The sequence below is a fragment of the Lycorma delicatula genome, chromosome 2 (genome assembly GCF_047948215.1).
Source record: "Lycorma delicatula isolate Av1 chromosome 2, ASM4794821v1, whole genome shotgun sequence".
Classification (NCBI taxonomy): Eukaryota; Metazoa; Arthropoda; class Insecta; order Hemiptera; family Fulgoridae; genus Lycorma; species Lycorma delicatula.
This window is the reverse complement of record NC_134456.1, coordinates 59,407,726-59,427,712: the sequence shown is the minus strand read 5'-3', so window position 1 is coordinate 59,427,712 and position 19,987 is coordinate 59,407,726. Positions and strand designations below refer to the sequence as shown.

The 19,987-nt window shown below is 27.3% G+C and overlaps 1 protein-coding gene across 9 annotated transcripts in view; it reads left to right on the top strand.

Moving 5' to 3' along the window:
- CROT (Carnitine O-octanoyltransferase) overlaps positions 1-14,073 on the top strand; it is a 46,746-nt gene extending 32,673 nt beyond the window's left edge. For all 9 annotated transcript variants that reach the window (XM_075355380.1, XM_075355379.1, XM_075355375.1 and 6 more), the window contains 3 exons: positions 455-627; positions 10,492-10,611; positions 13,491-14,073. In XM_075355380.1, coding sequence (XP_075211495.1) covers positions 455-627; positions 10,492-10,611; positions 13,491-13,650 — 453 coding nt within the window. In that variant the 3' untranslated portion in view covers positions 13,651-14,073. The remainder of the gene's footprint in view (positions 1-454; positions 628-10,491; positions 10,612-13,490) is intronic.
- Positions 14,074-19,987: the final 5,914 nt, after the last annotated feature.

Sequence of the window (19,987 nt, the reverse complement as noted above, 5' to 3'; positions counted from 1 at the left end):
AAAAGATTAATAAATTGGTTGGTCATATAATAAGAAATCAAGGCAGGCTTAGCTGTGTGGTAATAGAGGGATGTAATGGGTAATAATTTTATTGGAAAATGAAGACAGACATAAATATCCGAACTAACACTGATAACTAAGGATGTAGGCCTTAATAACTATGTCAATATTAAAAGATTAACACAGAACGTAATGGAATGGCATTCAGCCAGTGAAATGATAAATGGAAAAAGTAATACAACTTACCTCTGGCAACATTCTCTGCATTTTGTGAATCCTGATATATATATATATATATATATATACAGCAATATTTTTCTCACATCTTCAGTATGTGGATTACTGGATTACACATGTTACAAGTTCTTTATTAGAATTGCATGAAATCACTTTAAAAGATCTTAATTTATTTTAAGGCTATATAAAATGTTAACATTAGGTAGTTTTATTACAGGCTACAGAGAAAGCTTCACTCTTAAAATTGGCAATCAAGAGACATGTAAAATTACTGAAAGATGCTGAAAATAACGCTGGCTGTGATAGGCATTTATTTGGACTGCAGTGTGTGGCTATGGAGAACAGTATACCTATGCCACAACTTTTCACTGATCCAAGTTATTTTAAAAGGTAATAGTTTGAAATTTAATTTACAATTAATCTCTAAATTCTGCTGCGTGAAATTTTAATTTTTTTAATCATTAATATCAAGGTAATATAATTTATGCTTAACATTTTTAAAATGTTCATCACAGTATGGGAAAAACAATTTTTCACTAAATCTGAGCCAATTCCTATAAAGAACTTGTATGACTCATTAATATATCACTTGTCATGATGAACTATCATATTTCGCAATTTATCTCCGTATCATAATGTATCTAAAAATGTTTGTTTGAAGAAAAATTTTTTTTAATGAAATAATAAATTTGGCAGAATGAAAATAAATATTAATACTAGATTTGTCTTCCTTCCATATATACCACATGCAGTGTGATCACTTTCCATTAGGTAATTATTTTTTTAAGCTATCATCTGATCAGTACGGTCAAAATAATATTTTAAATTATATTATTTTAATTTTTTTTATATAAAAGAAACAAAGATAAACTTTAATAATTATAAGAAATACAGAAACTGCAAGGATGAAATGAATATTTTAAAAAACCACGACATCCACTTGCCAGCTCCTTATTTTAACACTACATACTTTATTTCTATTATTTTTATTTGACCCTCATAAATTCAAAATAATAATAATAATTGTCATTCATTATTTTGAATGACAAGTACATATAAATCTTTTTGAAAAAAATCTGCAGTTTCAAATTTATATTTTAATTTGTTCTCATGTTAAAAAATTAAATTCACAAAATGTCTTCAGTTCATTTTTAATTTTTATAAAATGTCAGATATACTATTTGATGTCAATAATTTTTAAGCCATTTTAATCTAAAAAAAAAATTTTTACAAATATATATATTTCTTTCTTTTTCCTGTTTAGCCTCCGGTAACTACCGTTTAGATAATACTTCAGAGGATGAATGAGGATGATATGTATGAGTGTGAATGAAGTGTAGTCTTGTACATTCTCAAATATATATCTACACATATATATCTATCTATACATTACAAATACATATCTGAAAATTTGTTTTTAAACAAATATTTCCATTTTTTTAATAATTTTTTTAACAAATATGAAGTGACAAGAAGTAACTAATGGAAAAATGTTTAAAATGTTTTTCATTACATAAAACCTTCCAAAAATAACTAGCTTGGATTTCCTCATAAGAGATCCAGTAGCTGTGTCTTTTCTACACCACCTCGACCTTGCCAGATCTTTGTGATTATTGATCTTTTTTCAATAATTGTTACATTATTGAAGTATTTTCAATAATGTGTAAAGAAAATTGTATTTACTTTTTTGTTTAAGCAATAATAACTAATTCTTGAAGTAATTTCAAATTTTCCTAAATTACATAATTGAATAGCATTTGTACAATAATGTTTCTATTTTTAATTTTAATTTCTTTTATAGAAAATTTTTCCTGTAAGATTTTGTTTCTAATTTATGTGCAAATTCAAATGATGGAAATAGAAATGCAATGATGGAAAATATTATTATTAGTTTTTATTTATTGTGTTTTTTACATAAGTGTTCATACAGAAAGAATTTTATATTAAATCTATTTAATAAAATGATAAACAATAAAGGAAAACTAAATAAAAGAGTAACACTTGCAATAAATAAAGCAATCAAAAATAAAATTTGGCCTAGTCACATTATAAAATAAATAAAATCAAAATGCTAGTAACATAAAATATAAAAATCCTCAGCTAAGTTCCAACACAGATTTATCTTTATAAAATCATAAACGAATGTTTATGTTTGTTCAATAAATTTATGCCTATATTTTATGCATATATATTAATTCTTAACTATTTAATTACAATACTCATTAATACCTAAAGAGAATATATTGTAAAATTAAAAATCTGATGTGGACACTACATGACTTCCTTGCATTCCTATTAAACTGCATATACACATTTAAAAAAATGAAAAGTACATAAAATATTATTTCACTAATAACTTCTGATTTTTTTCAAATTTTTTTTTTATTGTTATTATTGAAATATTATTTATTGTTATTATGTATTGTAAATTGAATTTATTTATTTATTGTAAATTATTATTTATTATATAGTATTTATTGCATTGAATTAAAATTTATTGTTTTTTTTTTTACAATCAGAGGTTAATAATTATTAATACATCAGTACATTTAAATTAAAAAAAATGAAAATGAAGTCAGATTTGAACCAATGTGCCTTCCCCTTGTAAGATCCAAATATTTCATTAATTAAAATTCTATTTGGCTATAACTCTGGAACCAATGAAAATAAGTACCATTTATGAGATATATTGTAGAAAAGCTCTCAATGAGGCTTATTACTGCAGTTAAGTAAATATCCAAAATTCAAATTTTTCGGGGGTTTGGGCTTTTTTGGGCCAGTCAATTGCAATCAAAAAAGAAGATGCACAACCAGATATTACATCAGTCCCAAATTCAAAATTTCAATGTCCTACGGCTAATTGTTTTTGAGTTACGCAAGGTACATACGTACAGAGATCACACTGAAACTAGTCAAAATGGATTCAGGGATGATCAAAATGGATATTTCCATTGAAATCTGTAAACCTAAGTTTTTTGTAGTTACTATACTTCCTTTACTCCGTACAAGGAAGTAAAAATAGAGTTAATTTTTTCAATATATATATATATATATATTATTTATTCTTATGAATATAGTCTCCAGATATCTCATGCTGCTTTCTAGATTCGAGGCCCTTAGACAGCTGTGCCCTATGCTTATGATGTATAAGTGAGGTGTAGTCTTGTACACTCAGACTGACCACACCAGAGATGTATGGTTAATTGAAATCCAATTTTTTTCATTGATAACCACATTCAACTAGGAGTCTGAGCTATCTGTATATTTTCTTAAAAATTTCTTCCTTACTGAATCGAGTGAAGAGCAATCTAACATGCACATGATCATCTGGAGAACCTTAATGACAATCTATAGAAAGTCTCATACCCAAATTTATATTTATTATTTTGTATATATACGGTAGATTAGTTTGCTGAAGCTAGTCTTATCTTTGTTATTAATCTTCCCTTATTTATATATATATTTTTAAAAAAAGTTATATGTTATCCACTATTGAAGGCATTATTACTATAATATGAGTTAAATATGAAACTAACCTCTCTCTGTCCAGGTTGTTACAAAATGTATCTGTATTAAATCATTAAAACTGTGGTTCAACAAATTCAAGTTCTGTGTTTCCAGAGCTCTTGAACTCCAATAACTATGCAAGGAATTAGAAAGAGACTTAGCCCAATTAAATGGAACCATATTAACTCCAGATAATTCAATTAACCTGATAAAACACATACCCAAAATACTATCTTTGACTATACTAACAATCTGCTCAACAATTTTATAGTTCATTTAAAAAATATTTTTTTTTTAAATGAGCTTGACAAATCTCCACCTATGTAAGCAACAAGAGAATTAACAGATACAATTAACGAAAGTTTAAAACATCTGTTTTGGGTTTACTCCATAATATCAACAAAAGGAAGAGGCCAAACTCCAGAACAGTACACTACAGATGAGATCAATAAATTAAACAGCATTATTCCATTATTCTAGGTTTCCAGGTGTTATATCTACAACTAAAAATATTTTCAAATCTTATAGAATGGCAACTTTACTTTTGGACACAAAATGTTCAACTGTTATCCAATTTTCCATTAGATGAGAAAAGTACAGCCAAATGAGTAAGGAAGATTTTAATTGTGTCCATCAGTTCTCTATTATAACAAAGACATTCAATATTTTTAATAACACCATTTTTTCTCAACTGTACTATGACAGTTTTCCAATATTTTCCTCAAGTGAATTCTACATACAATATTTCAAAAAGATGTTTTAAATCCATTTAGCATCTATCCGTAATAAAGCAACATGAATAATTCCTTACTTGTTTTAATTCTAATTGCCTGAGTGTCATTATCCTTATAGAGCTAAATTACATATATCTTAAAAGTATTGAAAACAGTACAAACCTCCCCTTGTAAGACATCTCTAGTGATACCTAACGTATTAAATCTTATACCCCCTTCTACTTTTACTGTTGCTTTCTTGTTCAGCTTTTTATAAATCTATTGAACTTTGAGCTAATCCTTATATCAAACAATGTTAACCATAAATCAACATGGCATATAGAATCAAACCCTCTTAAAAACTAATAAAGATTCCATACATTTTGTCCCTTTCTAATTTCAGTAGAGCTTTAATTATAGAATTGTAAATAAATACCCCATCTCGGATCCTTTCCCTTTCCTGAAACCTAATCTTCTTTAGGAAAAAAATCCTGTGTGTTTCTGCCCATTGATATAATCTAGCATTCAATGTACATATACAAGTAATACCTTAACTGTAGCATTGATCAGAGAAATAGGCCTGCAATTTTAGCTGGTTTGATTCTCTTTCTTAAATATTAATTATGTATTTATTGACTTTAATCCACTGGAAAGGTGAAGAATCATTTCTATAAATTTTATTTAATATCAATGAGCCTAGGCAGGGGATAAACTTTTTATCAATTTATTCTTTATTAGATCCTGTCTTGTTGCCTAATTTCTTTTCAATGGTTCTATACGATACTGTAATTCCTGCAATGTAATTTCAGAATCCAGCTCAGGGTAACAGACCAAAAAACAACAATCATTAATTGTATGCTCTGGAAATAATTTTATTTTTAAATCAAAAATTTCTATCAAATTGTTACTTATATTTTCTACTTGCATATGAATTCTCTGTCCACCAGAAATTCTTTGAATTAGCCACAATATTAAACATTTCCTGAATCCCTCTAAAATGATTGGTTTTTTGTATCAAACTATATATAATTTTTATAATCTTTATTAGCAGTTTTATAGTTTTCTAAAAAAAAGATGTTCACTTGTTTTTCTTGTATTCTTAATACACCTTCTTTACTTCCTTTTTATATCTACTATATTCATAGAAAAATCCACTTATTTTTATAAACAAACTCATATTTTATAATCATTCCTAATTCCAAGTTACAGTTGAAAAACTAACAAGCAACAAGTCTTAGGTTAAATTCCTTATGGAAAAAATTATAAAAAGAACTACTAAGTAGGATTAAAAACTTTAATAATTATCAATTCGGAGAAATAATCTTTAAAAATATTAGTAATTTCTCTAATGATTCTAGAATATGTTATATTAATTTACCAATTCAGAGATTATTATTGAAATGAAATAATCAATTTATAAATATATAAATACTGTAAAAATATAATACAATAAAATATTATGATAATTGAGAAAAGATAAGTGAGAGTAAGGAATTTTTACCAAAGATAAAAGGTATTTTTAAGTATTTCAGTACACATCAGAATAAATTAGTGTAAAAATTTAAAATAGGTTACAATTTGTTATAATACAGTCTAAATGTTAAAACAATTAAAATTAAAAATATGCAAAAAATAGGCATTACTTTCAATTCTCAAAAATATATTGATCTCTTTAAAAAGTACAAAAAACCATAGGAAAAAGATAACTGTAAATACAAAATGATTCTTATTATACTATATACAATGTAATATAAGCTTAGTAAAAACTTGATCTCAACAATATACCCAGTCTATCAAAAATTGTATACTTGGATTTGCATGATTTAGCACAGATTAGCATAGTTATTATGTAGATACATATGATCAAATGAATTTATTATTTCTGAAATTTACAAGAAGTATTTTAAATTTTCCTTGCTTTTAAAATAATTCAAAATTGTATTTACACTGGTGTTTATGTACCACTTATCATAACATTAAAAGAGAATAAAATAAAGTGTTGAGATTAAATCATAAATTAAGAACAATAAATATATTAATTGTTGGCAGACAACACACATAATGCAGTAGGTATGTTGTGTGTAATTTATGCAAATAAGGATTACATTTGAAAATTATTTAAATATTAAATTTATTGCAAGCATATGAAATTATTATTACTATAAAGTATCTAAGCTTTTCCTTTTACTTTTTTTCTTTGATTGATTTCTCATAGTATAATCAAATTACCATACAATGGCAAATCAGATTTGTTTCACATTGGCATTTTGTAGTTGATAAATGTTTACTGGGTATACAAAGAAGATAATCCAGTATTTCAATAGTGAGTTTCTAACATCACTATAAGAATAAAAAGTTCCTATAAACATGGATTTGGAAACACTTTTTTATCTGTCTCCAACAGTTTATATTTTTAAAAATAAATATATGTGCAAAATGAATTGAGCTATTTTTATAAAATGTGGCATATCTCATTAAACTAATAATTTCCATTAAATAAATATGGAAATTGTATGTTAATAAATTTCAAAAATATTGAGATATTGATATTTTTGATCCTATGATTGTGTAAGGAAGTATTTGTTTACTAGCTAACATTTAACTACCATTTTGAACAAAATTATGCTCTTACTTTTTTAACTAATTGTTTTCAAACTACCTTATAGGTATAATGGAAAATGTTAGTGAGAATCTTAACTCAAAATTACAAAAATATTTTGTGCCAGTTTTCATTTCTTTCATTATGTGATAATATCAACTATCATTTTTTCTGTTTAGTCTCTGGAACCATTGTAAGGTGTCACTTCCGAGGATAAATTAGGATGATATATCTAAATGTAAATGAAGTGTAGTCTTGTACAGTCTCAGGTTGACCATTCCTGAGATATGTGGTTAATTGAAACCCAACCACCAAAGAATACTACATAATACTACATCTATGATGTAGTATTAAAATCTGTATAAAAGTAACTGCCTTTACTAGGATTTGAAACCTCAGAACTCTCAACTTTGAAATCAGCTGATTTGTAATGAGTTCACCACTACACCAACCCGGTGATAATACAAACTCAAATATTTAATATTATTCAAAAACTAAAAAATGGTAATTTTAGACAAAAACAATATAAAGTTAATTATTATTGAAAAACAAAATTACTAGTTATCAGAAAATAAAGCAAAAACCATTGGATGTTGAAATTAATTTTTTTTTAGAAAATATTTCTTCATAGAAACTCTGTAAGATAACTTAAATTTAATTATTATTGAAAAAAGAACTTACTAATTACCTAAAAATATAAAATAATGTTGAACATGAGGTTTCAAACTTTTTATATTTCACTAAAGCAAATTATCATACCTTATGAAATATTTGAAGTAGATGTTGAGTGAGCCTTTGTTTTCATTAATGAAGCACTCACCCTGTCTGACATTGAAACTTGAACATATTCAAATATTTCTGATATTAATCTAATTATTTACAAACAATTAATTATCTTAACTCTCAGTTTACCCAGACCAATTATTAGTGGGTCACTCATACATCATGATGTTCATTCAAATATCTCTATTAGTAAAATTCCAATAGATTTAAATCTGGAAAGTGGGGAGGACGGGTGAGACCATCACCCCAACTCAGTATTCAAGAAAAATAGTTGTTCAGGGACTGCCTGATTTTAATAGAAAAATGTGCAGGAGCTCCATTTTGCATCCATTTTTGTTAAACAAGTACTAGAGAGATATTTTCCAATCTATATTGAAATGCATTTATGAGAAATTTGTTGTTTGCTTCTTTACTTAATTTGTTAGGCAAAAAGTAAAGGTCAATCACCATATCTACCCACATACATTGATAGAAAACTGATACTGATACCTTGTTCCAAAAGTAGTACTTGGATTTTCTTCTGCACTGAAATAATAGTTACAGACATTTTCTACTCCATCCCGAGTAAATTATACTTAATCCATTGACAAAATATTACAAACATGGTACTGTGACCATGCTGGTACATTGACAGAATCTTCTTTTAGAATCGGAGCTGGTAAGAGAATTTGAGCGCACTGATGTGATACAGGTACAGCAACTGATGTGAAGAATATTTCACTTGGTGTGATGGCCATGAATAGCTTCCTTATGAGTATGCAATGCGTGAAAGTACTATCCAGTATTTTCTTTGGCATGAAAATCCTGAATCTCTTGAATTTTATTCAAAATCTTGTTACTCTAATTCAGGTATAGAGATACCCATAATAATTTGTCAGTGGATCAAATGTACCAGTAACACACAATTGCTGATGGTTTGATAAAAATTTTACTGATAGGCCTGTTTACATTCTAAGTTAGCTTTGAAATGAAGACAGACTATTTCTTCAACAGATAAATTTGGTTTGCTATATATTAAATGTATGTCAGCCGTTTCATGATATATGCATTTCTCTTATCTTCTTGAAAAATAACAATGTCAAACTTAAAAAGTAATCACAATAATACAAACACAGTAATTATAATGTGTTGTAACTAACAACGATTCTAATTTTATAAAATTGTTTACAATCTTGTAAAGAAACAATCCAAAAATTTACAAAGAAATTTATAAAAAACAAGAAAGAAAAAACTGACCAAAGTATTTTTTACTAACTGGAAGAGATAACATCTCAAGTTTAGTATTATTTGAGTAATATCAACTTCTTGAATAAATTTATTAACCTGATCAAATTGTGGAAGAGGTAAAAATTAATGATTTCCATTGCAACTTGACTGTTTGAAGTTTGAACAGTCAAACTGTTGTTTTGTAAAAAACAACATGTTTGTAAAAAACATGTTGTTTTGTAAATAGTTAAAATTTTTTGTAGTAAACAATTTACTTTCTAACACTAATAATTCTTTAGCTATATCAATAATTTAGATCATAGAAAATAATACTTTAAAATGCTGTACTAAATTTCATTAAAATAGCTCAATCTGTTCTGAGGTGTAAATTTCTACTTATATACACAAGTCAGGCAGACAGCCAGATTTGGAAGTGTCTAAAAGGACACTTCCAGATGTATTTTTACAGGACCTTTTATTCTCGTACTGATATTAGGAACACAATGCTTAAATATTGAACTATGTTTTTTATGCACTTTGTTTATTGATCTTTTGGTAGTTATCCTATTTCTAATGTTTAGATTGAATCGTTCATAATTGTTAAGCAGAAAAATACAGGAAGTAAAGGGGTTAAGAGAGGCTTGCAATGTTGTTATATTTCTTTTGGACAGCCAATTTATTTACTTTTACACCTTATTGGAACCTTATATTGTTGCAACCATATTTATTACTTTCATAATAAATTTTTAAAAATGTTAATAAAAATTCATATAAGTTCACTTTAATATTTACTTATAACACTGAGTTTATAATAAAGCCAACAGCATGTACTATTTACTTTTGAGTTTATGTTAGAATTATGATGTCTAAAAGCATAAAAAATGAAAAAGTATAGAATAAAGTAATTTGAGTTTCAATAGATCCATTTAAAAAACTAAATTGAATAATGCCTCAAAATTTTAATCGATTTGATTACAGATTTTGTCAGTTATCAGTGAAAGTAAGATTTCTGGAATTAGATCTAATTAGAATACCGGTTATTTTTAAGATTACCTTTCAAATTCAGTACCTAAAACTTGCTTAAAGCAATCAACAAACATAAAACTGAACAGGCTAAATTTGTATGTATATCTGAGGAAACTTTTTGAGTTCATTTATGAGATATAAGTTAAATCAAGCAGTAGGTCAGATTTTCTTTAGCCACTGCAAACATTTTTGCCTTAGATTAAATACATATAAAACTATAGTTCCCTTGTCCTAACCTGAGAGGTGTTAAATTTTCTCTTGGATGTACATTTATGTATATATGTAATTAAAATTATAATATATTTTTTATGCAAGCTTAATTACAGTTTAAATCCTACTGCTGCATTTAATTAATATTTAGCTTTAATGTTCTTATTATGAAATATTCTTTTATTAAGCATTACTTATTATTTTCATTAGTGGAGGAGGTGGCAACTTCATATTATCCACCAGTCTAGTTGGATACACTCTAATTGGTGGAGGAGTGATGCCTATGTGTTTGGATGGATATGGCTGTTTCTACAATATAACATCATCTAGGTATAACTTATTTTAAAAATTAGGTGAACAATAAACAAAGGTATTTTTGAATATAAATATTAAGGAAGACTTTAACATGTTCAAATCTAAGACATCCTGTTTACATCTTCCTCAGCCATCTATATGACAATCTTTCATATTACAGATCCAAAAGACTTTTATTACATTATAAGGCTTATACAAAATTCAACAGTTAGTTTGCAATTTTGTTTATTACAGATCTTTTCAAATTTAAGATTTTTTAAAAATTAATATACCACATTCTACTATTATTATTATTATTACAATTTTAATGTGTTATAAATTTAGTTTATGTAATTCTGTTTTATTTTTTCTTCATATGAAGTGAAATATAAAATTAAGATTGTTTTGTTTCATATAAGCATAAATGATTGGAATTAACATTTGCATATAAGAGTTATTTATCTTAATATTCTTTACACTAATGAATTAACAATGAAAAACACATGCGATGTGATATTTACACTTTAAAAAAATTGCTGGATAAGTCCAGGTAATTTTTGTTGACAGGAAAATTTTGCCAGTGAGTATAGCAATGTGGTCATACTAATAGAAATATACTCAATTTCTCGTTTAGCAACCATGATTAAGCACTTTGACCGCAGAAATTTTTCATTTCCAGCATATGTTTACTTTTAAGAAGTCTTTGTTTATCCATATGCTACAGTTTCAAACAAATCCACCTTCTGCAATTTAATATCTCACTTCCTATAGACAGAAAGTGTTGATAACTAATTGCGTTACTGATGTTAAGTGTTTTGATTGATAAAAGTTAATCTGGAAAATTACTTGGAAGTATTTCTAATCAGTGTACACTATTTTATGGGAATGTTCAGAAAGTAATAAGTCTTTTCAAGCTTTGCTTAAAACAAATCATGTAATGCATGTATGCATTGCAAGAATCAAATGCCTATTTCATAAGAAATTAGATCACCAATAGAAATTATATTTACTTTGTGGTAAAGGATGATTTCATCTTAGATAATAAAGATTCAAATAACAGAATTTTGATAACCAACATTCCTTACATCAGTGCCTCTTTAATAGATGAAAATCAGGATTTGTTGTGCCCTGTTTCAAAGAGAAATTATACCTTAAATTTTCATCAGAGACAATGACAACTAAATGTCATCAAAAATTATCATTAATATTATTATTATATTATTAGAGCTTAATTAACAGTATGTTTGATACATGATGGATCATACAACAGTACAAATATTGGTGTATTATACATTAAGTTTTGGGGGCCAATTAATCTCTTGTTGTTTGGAAACCCCCCCCCCCTTGATTTCATGAACTTTTTCTTATTAACCTTTACTTTTGGGAGTTTTGGAAGAAAATATTTATTTGCCTAACCCTTGTACTTAAAAATAAAAACCCTTGAAATAAAAATCCAATACTGCATTTTTCAAAATTTCTGATGTAACTAAAGTACAATGGAATTAACATAAAAAAAAAAAACAGATCTTGCGTTTTGGAGAGAGCCTTAGGCTACCTTTGTTTGGGGTTCTTTATTATCTTAGGGTATGGTTCCCTCTATGGGTACCATCACTCTTTTCTCACTCCTTTTTGTTTCTTTATAATTTTAGATATTATTATATGATTATACTAATCTCTGTCTGATCTGGTATAGAAGCATAACTATGATTTGTTTCCTGTTCAGTAGTTAAACAATAAGAATTGTACGTTGGGTAATGCTAGATCTTCTAATTGTTTTGAAATACAGGATACAATGTATTAATAAAATGTATTTTCTTACCTTTAGATTTATTAAATTAAGGCATTTTGTTTGAATTAAAATACTGAATTATATATAAATCTAATGTAAAAAAGTTGCTTAATAACTATTTTCCTGCAACCATAAATAATTGATAAGTTATAAATATATGTTAGTAATAAATATGTTATATATTTACACAAATTAATGAGATAAAGTCAAGGTAAAACAGTTATTAATATTTCACTGATAACAGCGGGCTGTTAGATGTTATTTAACAATGTAGCATTTTCATTCAGATGTCTGAAAATATTTTTGGGTAATTCTTTTAATCTGTGAATCAACATAACAGTAACACTGAAGAAGCAACTAACAGTAGTAATCTTTAGAAAAAAAAGTATAATTTCAAAAAAATTTGCTTATCCTAAGAATGTGAATTCATCTGTTCACTACTAGAAAAAAAAATCATTATCAAGAAAAAAAACATTTTTACACCATTAAATTTTAAAGTATAAATTGTGTTATCTAGTACTTCACGGTGAAATTAATGAATTTAGATGATTTATTTTTTATTAATAAACATCATTATATTAAAATTTGGTAATAAAAAAAAATCTTGTATATTAGAAAGTTTTACGATTTAATTTATATTCTATAAAGATATATAAAAAATGTAATATAACTTTATATTCATATCTTTTGCCCATCCTATTTTTTACTCAATACTTTATGAAAAGAGCAATATGCTGAAGGCAGCAAAACCTATTCAGGATATAGTAAAATTAATAATAGTGTCAAATATTTAAAAATTGCATTAGTTATTAGACCTTTCTATAATATTGGATCATATGACACTTTGTTGTGTTTTAATGAACTTGAATGAAATACTATGATAGTAATAACATGATTTACTGTATCTTGTTTTGACAATATTTAATTAATTTTAAATAATACAATTTTATTATACAAATATCCATTTTATGGAAGTTTTTTATGCTAAATTACTTCTTATTACAATTGAATAGTTTCACATTTCAGTTGAACTATTTACAAAATCTGAATAAATCAAACGTTATTATATACAAATCAATGTATTTTACTCCTCAGTATTATTTTGGTTATGATTTCTTTGTTGCAGTATTGGTATGTCATTATCAGTGTGTCGTTACAGCAATGAGACTAGTGCAGATAAATTCTTCAGATGTTTCTCTGAAACCCTGCTGGAAATGAATCAGTTACCTTCCTCTGTAGAACAAGTGGACAATAAATCTAATAACAATATTGTGTCTAAACTTTGATATATGACACACTGTAAAAATATCAGGTGTCGGTTATGTTTAATCAGTAAGTTGTTCAGTTGGTGTTGGACTATTGTGGAATTTTTGATATTTAGATGTTTGTGCTGCATACAAACAGTGCTGGTTGCCTGTGTTACTGTTACATGTTAAAAATTACACTACATATGGAACAACTTACATGAACACAAGCTCTACAGAAAAATACTGTATTTAATTAAGCATTCCACTGAAATCAGATTTTCTGAAAAATAATATTCTTGTTGCACATTCAGTGCAAAGAAAGAACACATTCATTGACCTTTTCAGTATTTACAACATTATTGCAAATTTAATAAATTCATTTAACAGAAAAGATACAATTTAAAATACATTGTACATTGTAGTTTAATTTATCTTTAATAACATTGCAGTTTTCATTCCTTAGACGATTATTCTCTCACATCTCTTCTCTGCTAAAAAATAAAATAATAAAATTTGTAGAGTAATTTTTTTGAAATTATATAGAAATAATTAGCTAATTATGTCCTTCAATTGCAGATGGCAGTTGAATATATTCTGTTACGTTGTATGTTTCTTTAATATTATTTTTGTCAAATTTAATGTGTTTATATACACAATTCATATTATTTAAGAACGAATATCATGGTTTTTATATAAGTATAAAATTTCCATGTTGTGGTTATGTCTACAGTGATTAACGACACTTACTTACATCTTGTATCACTGACACTAGAAAAAAATATATTTATATTTACGTATTTATTAATTCATATTTATGTCTTGTTTGTGGTGATAATAAAAGTTACTTCCTATGTGGAGATCACCATATAAAAACAGGGTGCATACTGGAAGATATTAACCTCAATGTACAAATTTTATGACATATAAACACCAAGATCTCAATGCACTTGAACATAAAATTTTAAAATAGTTAGATAATAACAATTAACAGAACAAACATAACATAATCATATTTATATTATTTCACCATACTCTTCAGGGGTTTCTAAACATTACTTAGATGAGTGCTGATAACAAAAGTGTCACGGGTTGGTCTAGTGGTTAACGCGTCTTCCCAAATCAGCTGATTTGGAAGTCGAGAGTTACAGCGTTCAAGTCCTAGTAAAGCCAGATATTTTTACATGGATTTGAATACTAGATCGTGGATACTGGTGTTCTTTGGTGGTTGGGTTTCAATTAACCACACATCTCAAGAATGGTCGAACTGAGAATGTACAAGACTACACTTCATTTACACTCATACATATCATCCTCATTCATCCTCTGAAGAATTATCTAAACGGTAGTTACCGTAGGCTAAACAGGAAAAAGAAAAGATGAGTGCTGATAACAAAAGTGTCACTATAGTACCATTGAAGAAGGGATTGTTTTGAAAGGTCTTAAAAGAATAATTTCAGCATAATCTAAAAGCAAGTTATTTATAACTATGAAGTTTTAATAATTTTAAAATATTATGACATCATGATGTTAACAAACAAAATAGTTTAATTGATCAATAGTAGGTTAACAATCATCCTTTAAAGAAAAATACATGTAACACTAAAGCTTGGTTTTCTTCCACATTTTAGTTTATTACTCTGATTCAGGAATATTTTTTAAACTTGTTATTAAAATTTTTTAGCCAAATTACTAAGTACAAATGTGTTTTAAAGTTTTTGTATAATTTTCTTTATGCTTCAGTTTGTTGAGTTATTTTAATTTTGAGAATAAAATAATGATTATTGGAATGCTGAGCAAATCTTTGAGCAATTCATTTTAAAACTAGCAACTGTTCCAAAAAAAGAAAAAACTGACTTATCTGTAATGAACTAACAAAAAAGGTTTTGTACAAATGTAAAGTTTAATTTTGCACTGTCACAACACCTTTTTACAAATAACCATCTTGTAAAAAGTATTTACTGTAATTTGGTAGTGGTATTATCTTTAATTTTAAAATATCTTTAAATTTACATATCACTTTTTGTTTTTCATAAAGTTATGCGATTTATATAAAACCCAGAATAAGTTAATGAAGAAATTGTACAATGAGGCTTGAAAAGATAAGCACTTGTAATAAATAACATAGAAACTAAATTCTCAGTGTTAATTATTTAAAAATCTTCTATTACATTTCATAACAAACAACACAAAAAAATCAACCTAAGAATTCTTTTCTTCTAAGTGCAACTGTTATATAAAATGTCTGCTCCAAAGCTCAGGTAGGTACAATATTTGTTAATTCAGCAAAATTTATTATGTTGAAGATCCAGTTTTAAACTCTGGCTTGGGTTTTATAATTTTTATTGCTTGCAGTTTCTTTTATTTCACTGCAAGTACATGAAATTCTAAAGTAGAAATCACTTGTTAAAAGAAAGGTGAGTAATTGAAGAACCCATGAATGGAATAGGTTGCTGTGTTTTCAATTTGTATTTTGTAACTCCAAGACTCATTAGGTTCTAAACCAATTTTTTTAATATTAAATTTTCTCACCAAGATATTGGCCAGTTACAGTCAGATAATTACTCTTTTGATGCTGATCAACTCTCAGCAATAATGTAAATCCACATTTGATCACAATGTACTAAGATAGACAAAAAATCAAAAGAAAAGCTATGTAGATTTGAACCTGTCCCTGGAGCATCTCAGAATGCCTGAAATGATTTCTTATTACATGTGAAAGCTATATGTTGTACGTGTATTTAGTTCTACTAAATTTGAAGGTTTGTGATACCAGTATATACTCTGGCCAATGTCTTCAGCTAACAACATTTTCTAGGTTTTGACCCAAAACAAGACTCTGCGAATGACAGGCAGCACTTACAACTTATGTTAGAAAGTATATGCCAAATTTTAGGAATGCCAATACTATCCCTTAATTTTTTATTGAGAATTTTTATATTATTTTAGAATTATGCTCTAGTTGTTAAACTATTAAATTTGATGACATTAAACCTGTAAGATTAAAATATGTGATATCTGGATGTTTAGATATCATATCAAATGAGTTGATAAAAACTTTCAACTTTTAAAACTCAAAAACATGTATAAAAACAGGTATTTTGTGGCAAATTTGCTAAAACAAAAAGAAGTGTAACTTTCTTAACCTGTATTAAAAAGCTAATTTATATATTGCATACTACTAATACTAATTAATTATGCATTAATTAATTACACATACTAATCAACATACTACTAATTTATATACTGCATATATAGCAGATGCTGTTTACCAGCTTTAAAAAAATTTAGGGTTCAAGTAAAGAAATAGAAGAACAATTGCTAACATGTACAGAAACCAAACTGCAACAGTAATAACCAAAGAGCATAAGAAAGAAGCAATAATAAAAAAGGAAATGACAAAGATGTTCCTTGTCCCTGTCACTTTTTACTCTTTACATAGAACTAGCAGTTAATGATGTTAAAGAACAGTTTAGATCTGGCGTAACAGTGCAAGGTGAAAAGATAAAGATGCTACGATTTGATGATGATATAGTAATTCTAGCTTGAGAACAAAAAAGATTTAGAAGAAACAATGAGTGGCATAGATGAAGTCCTATGCAATAACTACCTCATGAAAATAAACAAGAACAAAAGGAAAGTAATGAAATATAATAGAAATAAAGTAGATGACCGCTGAATATAAAAACAGGATGAGAAAAGACTATAGAGGTAGAAGAATTTTGTTATTTGGGAAGTAGAATTATTAAAGATGGACAAAGTAGGAGTATAAAATGCCAAATAGCATAGGCAAAACAAGCTTTCAGTCAGAAATATATATTGCTTGCATAAAAAATTAATTTAAACATCAGATAACATTTTTGAAAGTATATGTTTGGAGTGTAGCTTTATATGGAAGAAAAACTTGGATGATCGCAGTACCTGAGAAGACAAGATTAGAAGCTTTTTGAAATGTAGTGCTGATGGAGAATATTAAAAATCAGATGGGTGGATAAAGTGACAAATGAAGGAGTGTTGCGGCAAATTGATGAAGAAAGAAGCAGTTGGACAAGTATAGCTAAAAAAAGAGAGACGTCGGCCACATCTTAAGGCATCCTGGAATAGTCAATCGCTTTGATACTGGAGAGACAGGTAGATGGGAAAACGTGTGCAGGCAGGAAAAATTTGTAATATGTAAAACAAATTATTAGGAATGTAGGACATAGGGGGTATACCGAACTGAAACGGCTGGCACTAGATAGGGAATCTTGGGAAGCTGCATCAAACCAGTCAAATGACTGGACAAAAATCTGTGAAATTATAGATTCCACTCTTAATCTCTTAAATTAAAATTGTCTGTATTACTCCTCAATGAAGTATGCTTTAAAAGTAAGGGCCGGTTACTAATAAAAAGTGTTAGGCAACAATGAATCAGATCACGCATGCAGAATAGCTTCATTAGCTACCTACCAACCATCTTGTAAGCAGCCTTACTGTCGGCATTGATTAATAATGACTACAACAATAAACAATCCCACCGTTGTGAAATTCAGTATGTGATTCAATTTTTTACTGCAAAAGATTGTAGTGCTTCTGAAATTAATCATAAATTATATGAAATTTACAGACCTACTCTACCCTTCTGAATAGAAACACTAACTGCATTAATCAAGTTTTCGAGAAAAAAGCCTACTTAAAGTTCCAACCCTTGCCAAACATTAATTTATTTATTATATTTTATTATTAAATGTGTTTCTGAATGGAATATATCAAATTTCTTTTCATTAAAATGATATTTTTAATTTCTTTTCATTAAAAAAAGATGATACTGCACTCAAGTGTACAGCTACTTCTAAGCTGTGACATTAGAAAGTTAACATCCAGTTACCAGTACTTCAAGTTTTTCCATTTCACTTAACTTTTTTTCTAAATAGAACAATTGAAATTGTAACTGATTCCACCATCAACTGTTAAAAAACAGCTTACCAAACATCAATTATTCAGAGAATACTTTTAACAACATAGGTACTGCATCTCTAAAACAGCTGATTTTATTACTTGGAAAAACTACAATATTTTTGTTTTATTAGTAAGAATTCAGTATGTGTAATTAGAGTTATACATTTTTTCTTGGTAAACTGAAGAATTTATAAAGAAAGAATATTATTGCATCTTTACATATATAGCTACATAAACATCTCATGTAGATATAGTACTTGCCCGCTATAAAATTTCTGAAATGGATGCAGATGCAGCATTTTTATTTAGTTTATAGACAGACCTCAATGAGCTGAGAATTTTGATGTAAGCAAGTCATACTCAAAAAATATTGTAAATACTGTAATTCTCCTTAGGAGGTCTGAATGGTAATGTGCGAAGGAAAGGTAAGGCAGTGGTATAGTGAATTTAATGACAAACATACAGATGTTCATGATGATGAGAGAGAGAAAGTGGAAGACCTTAAGCTGAAAACAATATCTTATTAAATACGAGTGAGCCCAAAAGTTTGAGAAAACTTGATGCTTTGCAATTGGTGTACTTGCAATGTAATTTCCACATATTTCATGGAGTACAGTGTACAGAATTTTTACACAAAACTGGACTAGTGTAAACTTTGTGCGAGATGGGTACTGAAAATGTTGACCGATCTGCACAAAAATCAAATAATAAAATTTACACAAGCATTTTTGGACTGTCATGAAAGAGAGGAGGATAACTTTTTCCCCATATTATAAGTGGTGATAAAAGCTGGAATTTATATATCAATGTTGAATCCAAACATCAATCCATTCTACTATTTGATAATGGCTATCTTTCCTATTACAAATATAAATGTAACTATTTATTTAGTTATAAAATACTTTAAATGCTACTGAGAATCCTAAATCATAATTATCCACTAAAAATAGAATATATATATATATATATATATATATATATATAAACACACACACACTCCTTTTTTTTACTAAAAATATTTTTAAATAAAATGTAGCTTATTCTATCAACAGAATGTTATGTGTATTTTCTTCTTTTGTCATAGTTATTTCTTCTTAATGATTGTTATGGTCTATTATGGTGAAGAATAAAACATTTATATAAAAATCAAGTGTTATGTTGAAATTACAAATAATGAGAAACAGTTTTTCTTTAGTAGTTGGTTGGGGAACTATCAATTATTTAACTCTCAGAGAACAAAAGTTTATTTCCTTCCAGTGAAAAAAATTCCAAAATCTTTTTTCTTTAAATAATATTATTTTATTTTTTTCAATTTCCTTCAAAAACCTGGTTCCTCAGAAAAAAACCAGCTTGATCTAATCCAATTTTTTTACGAATATTCATAAATGACTGATATGCAAGTAATTTTTCCTCTGGTAGTTATACTAATAAGCTTTTCAGA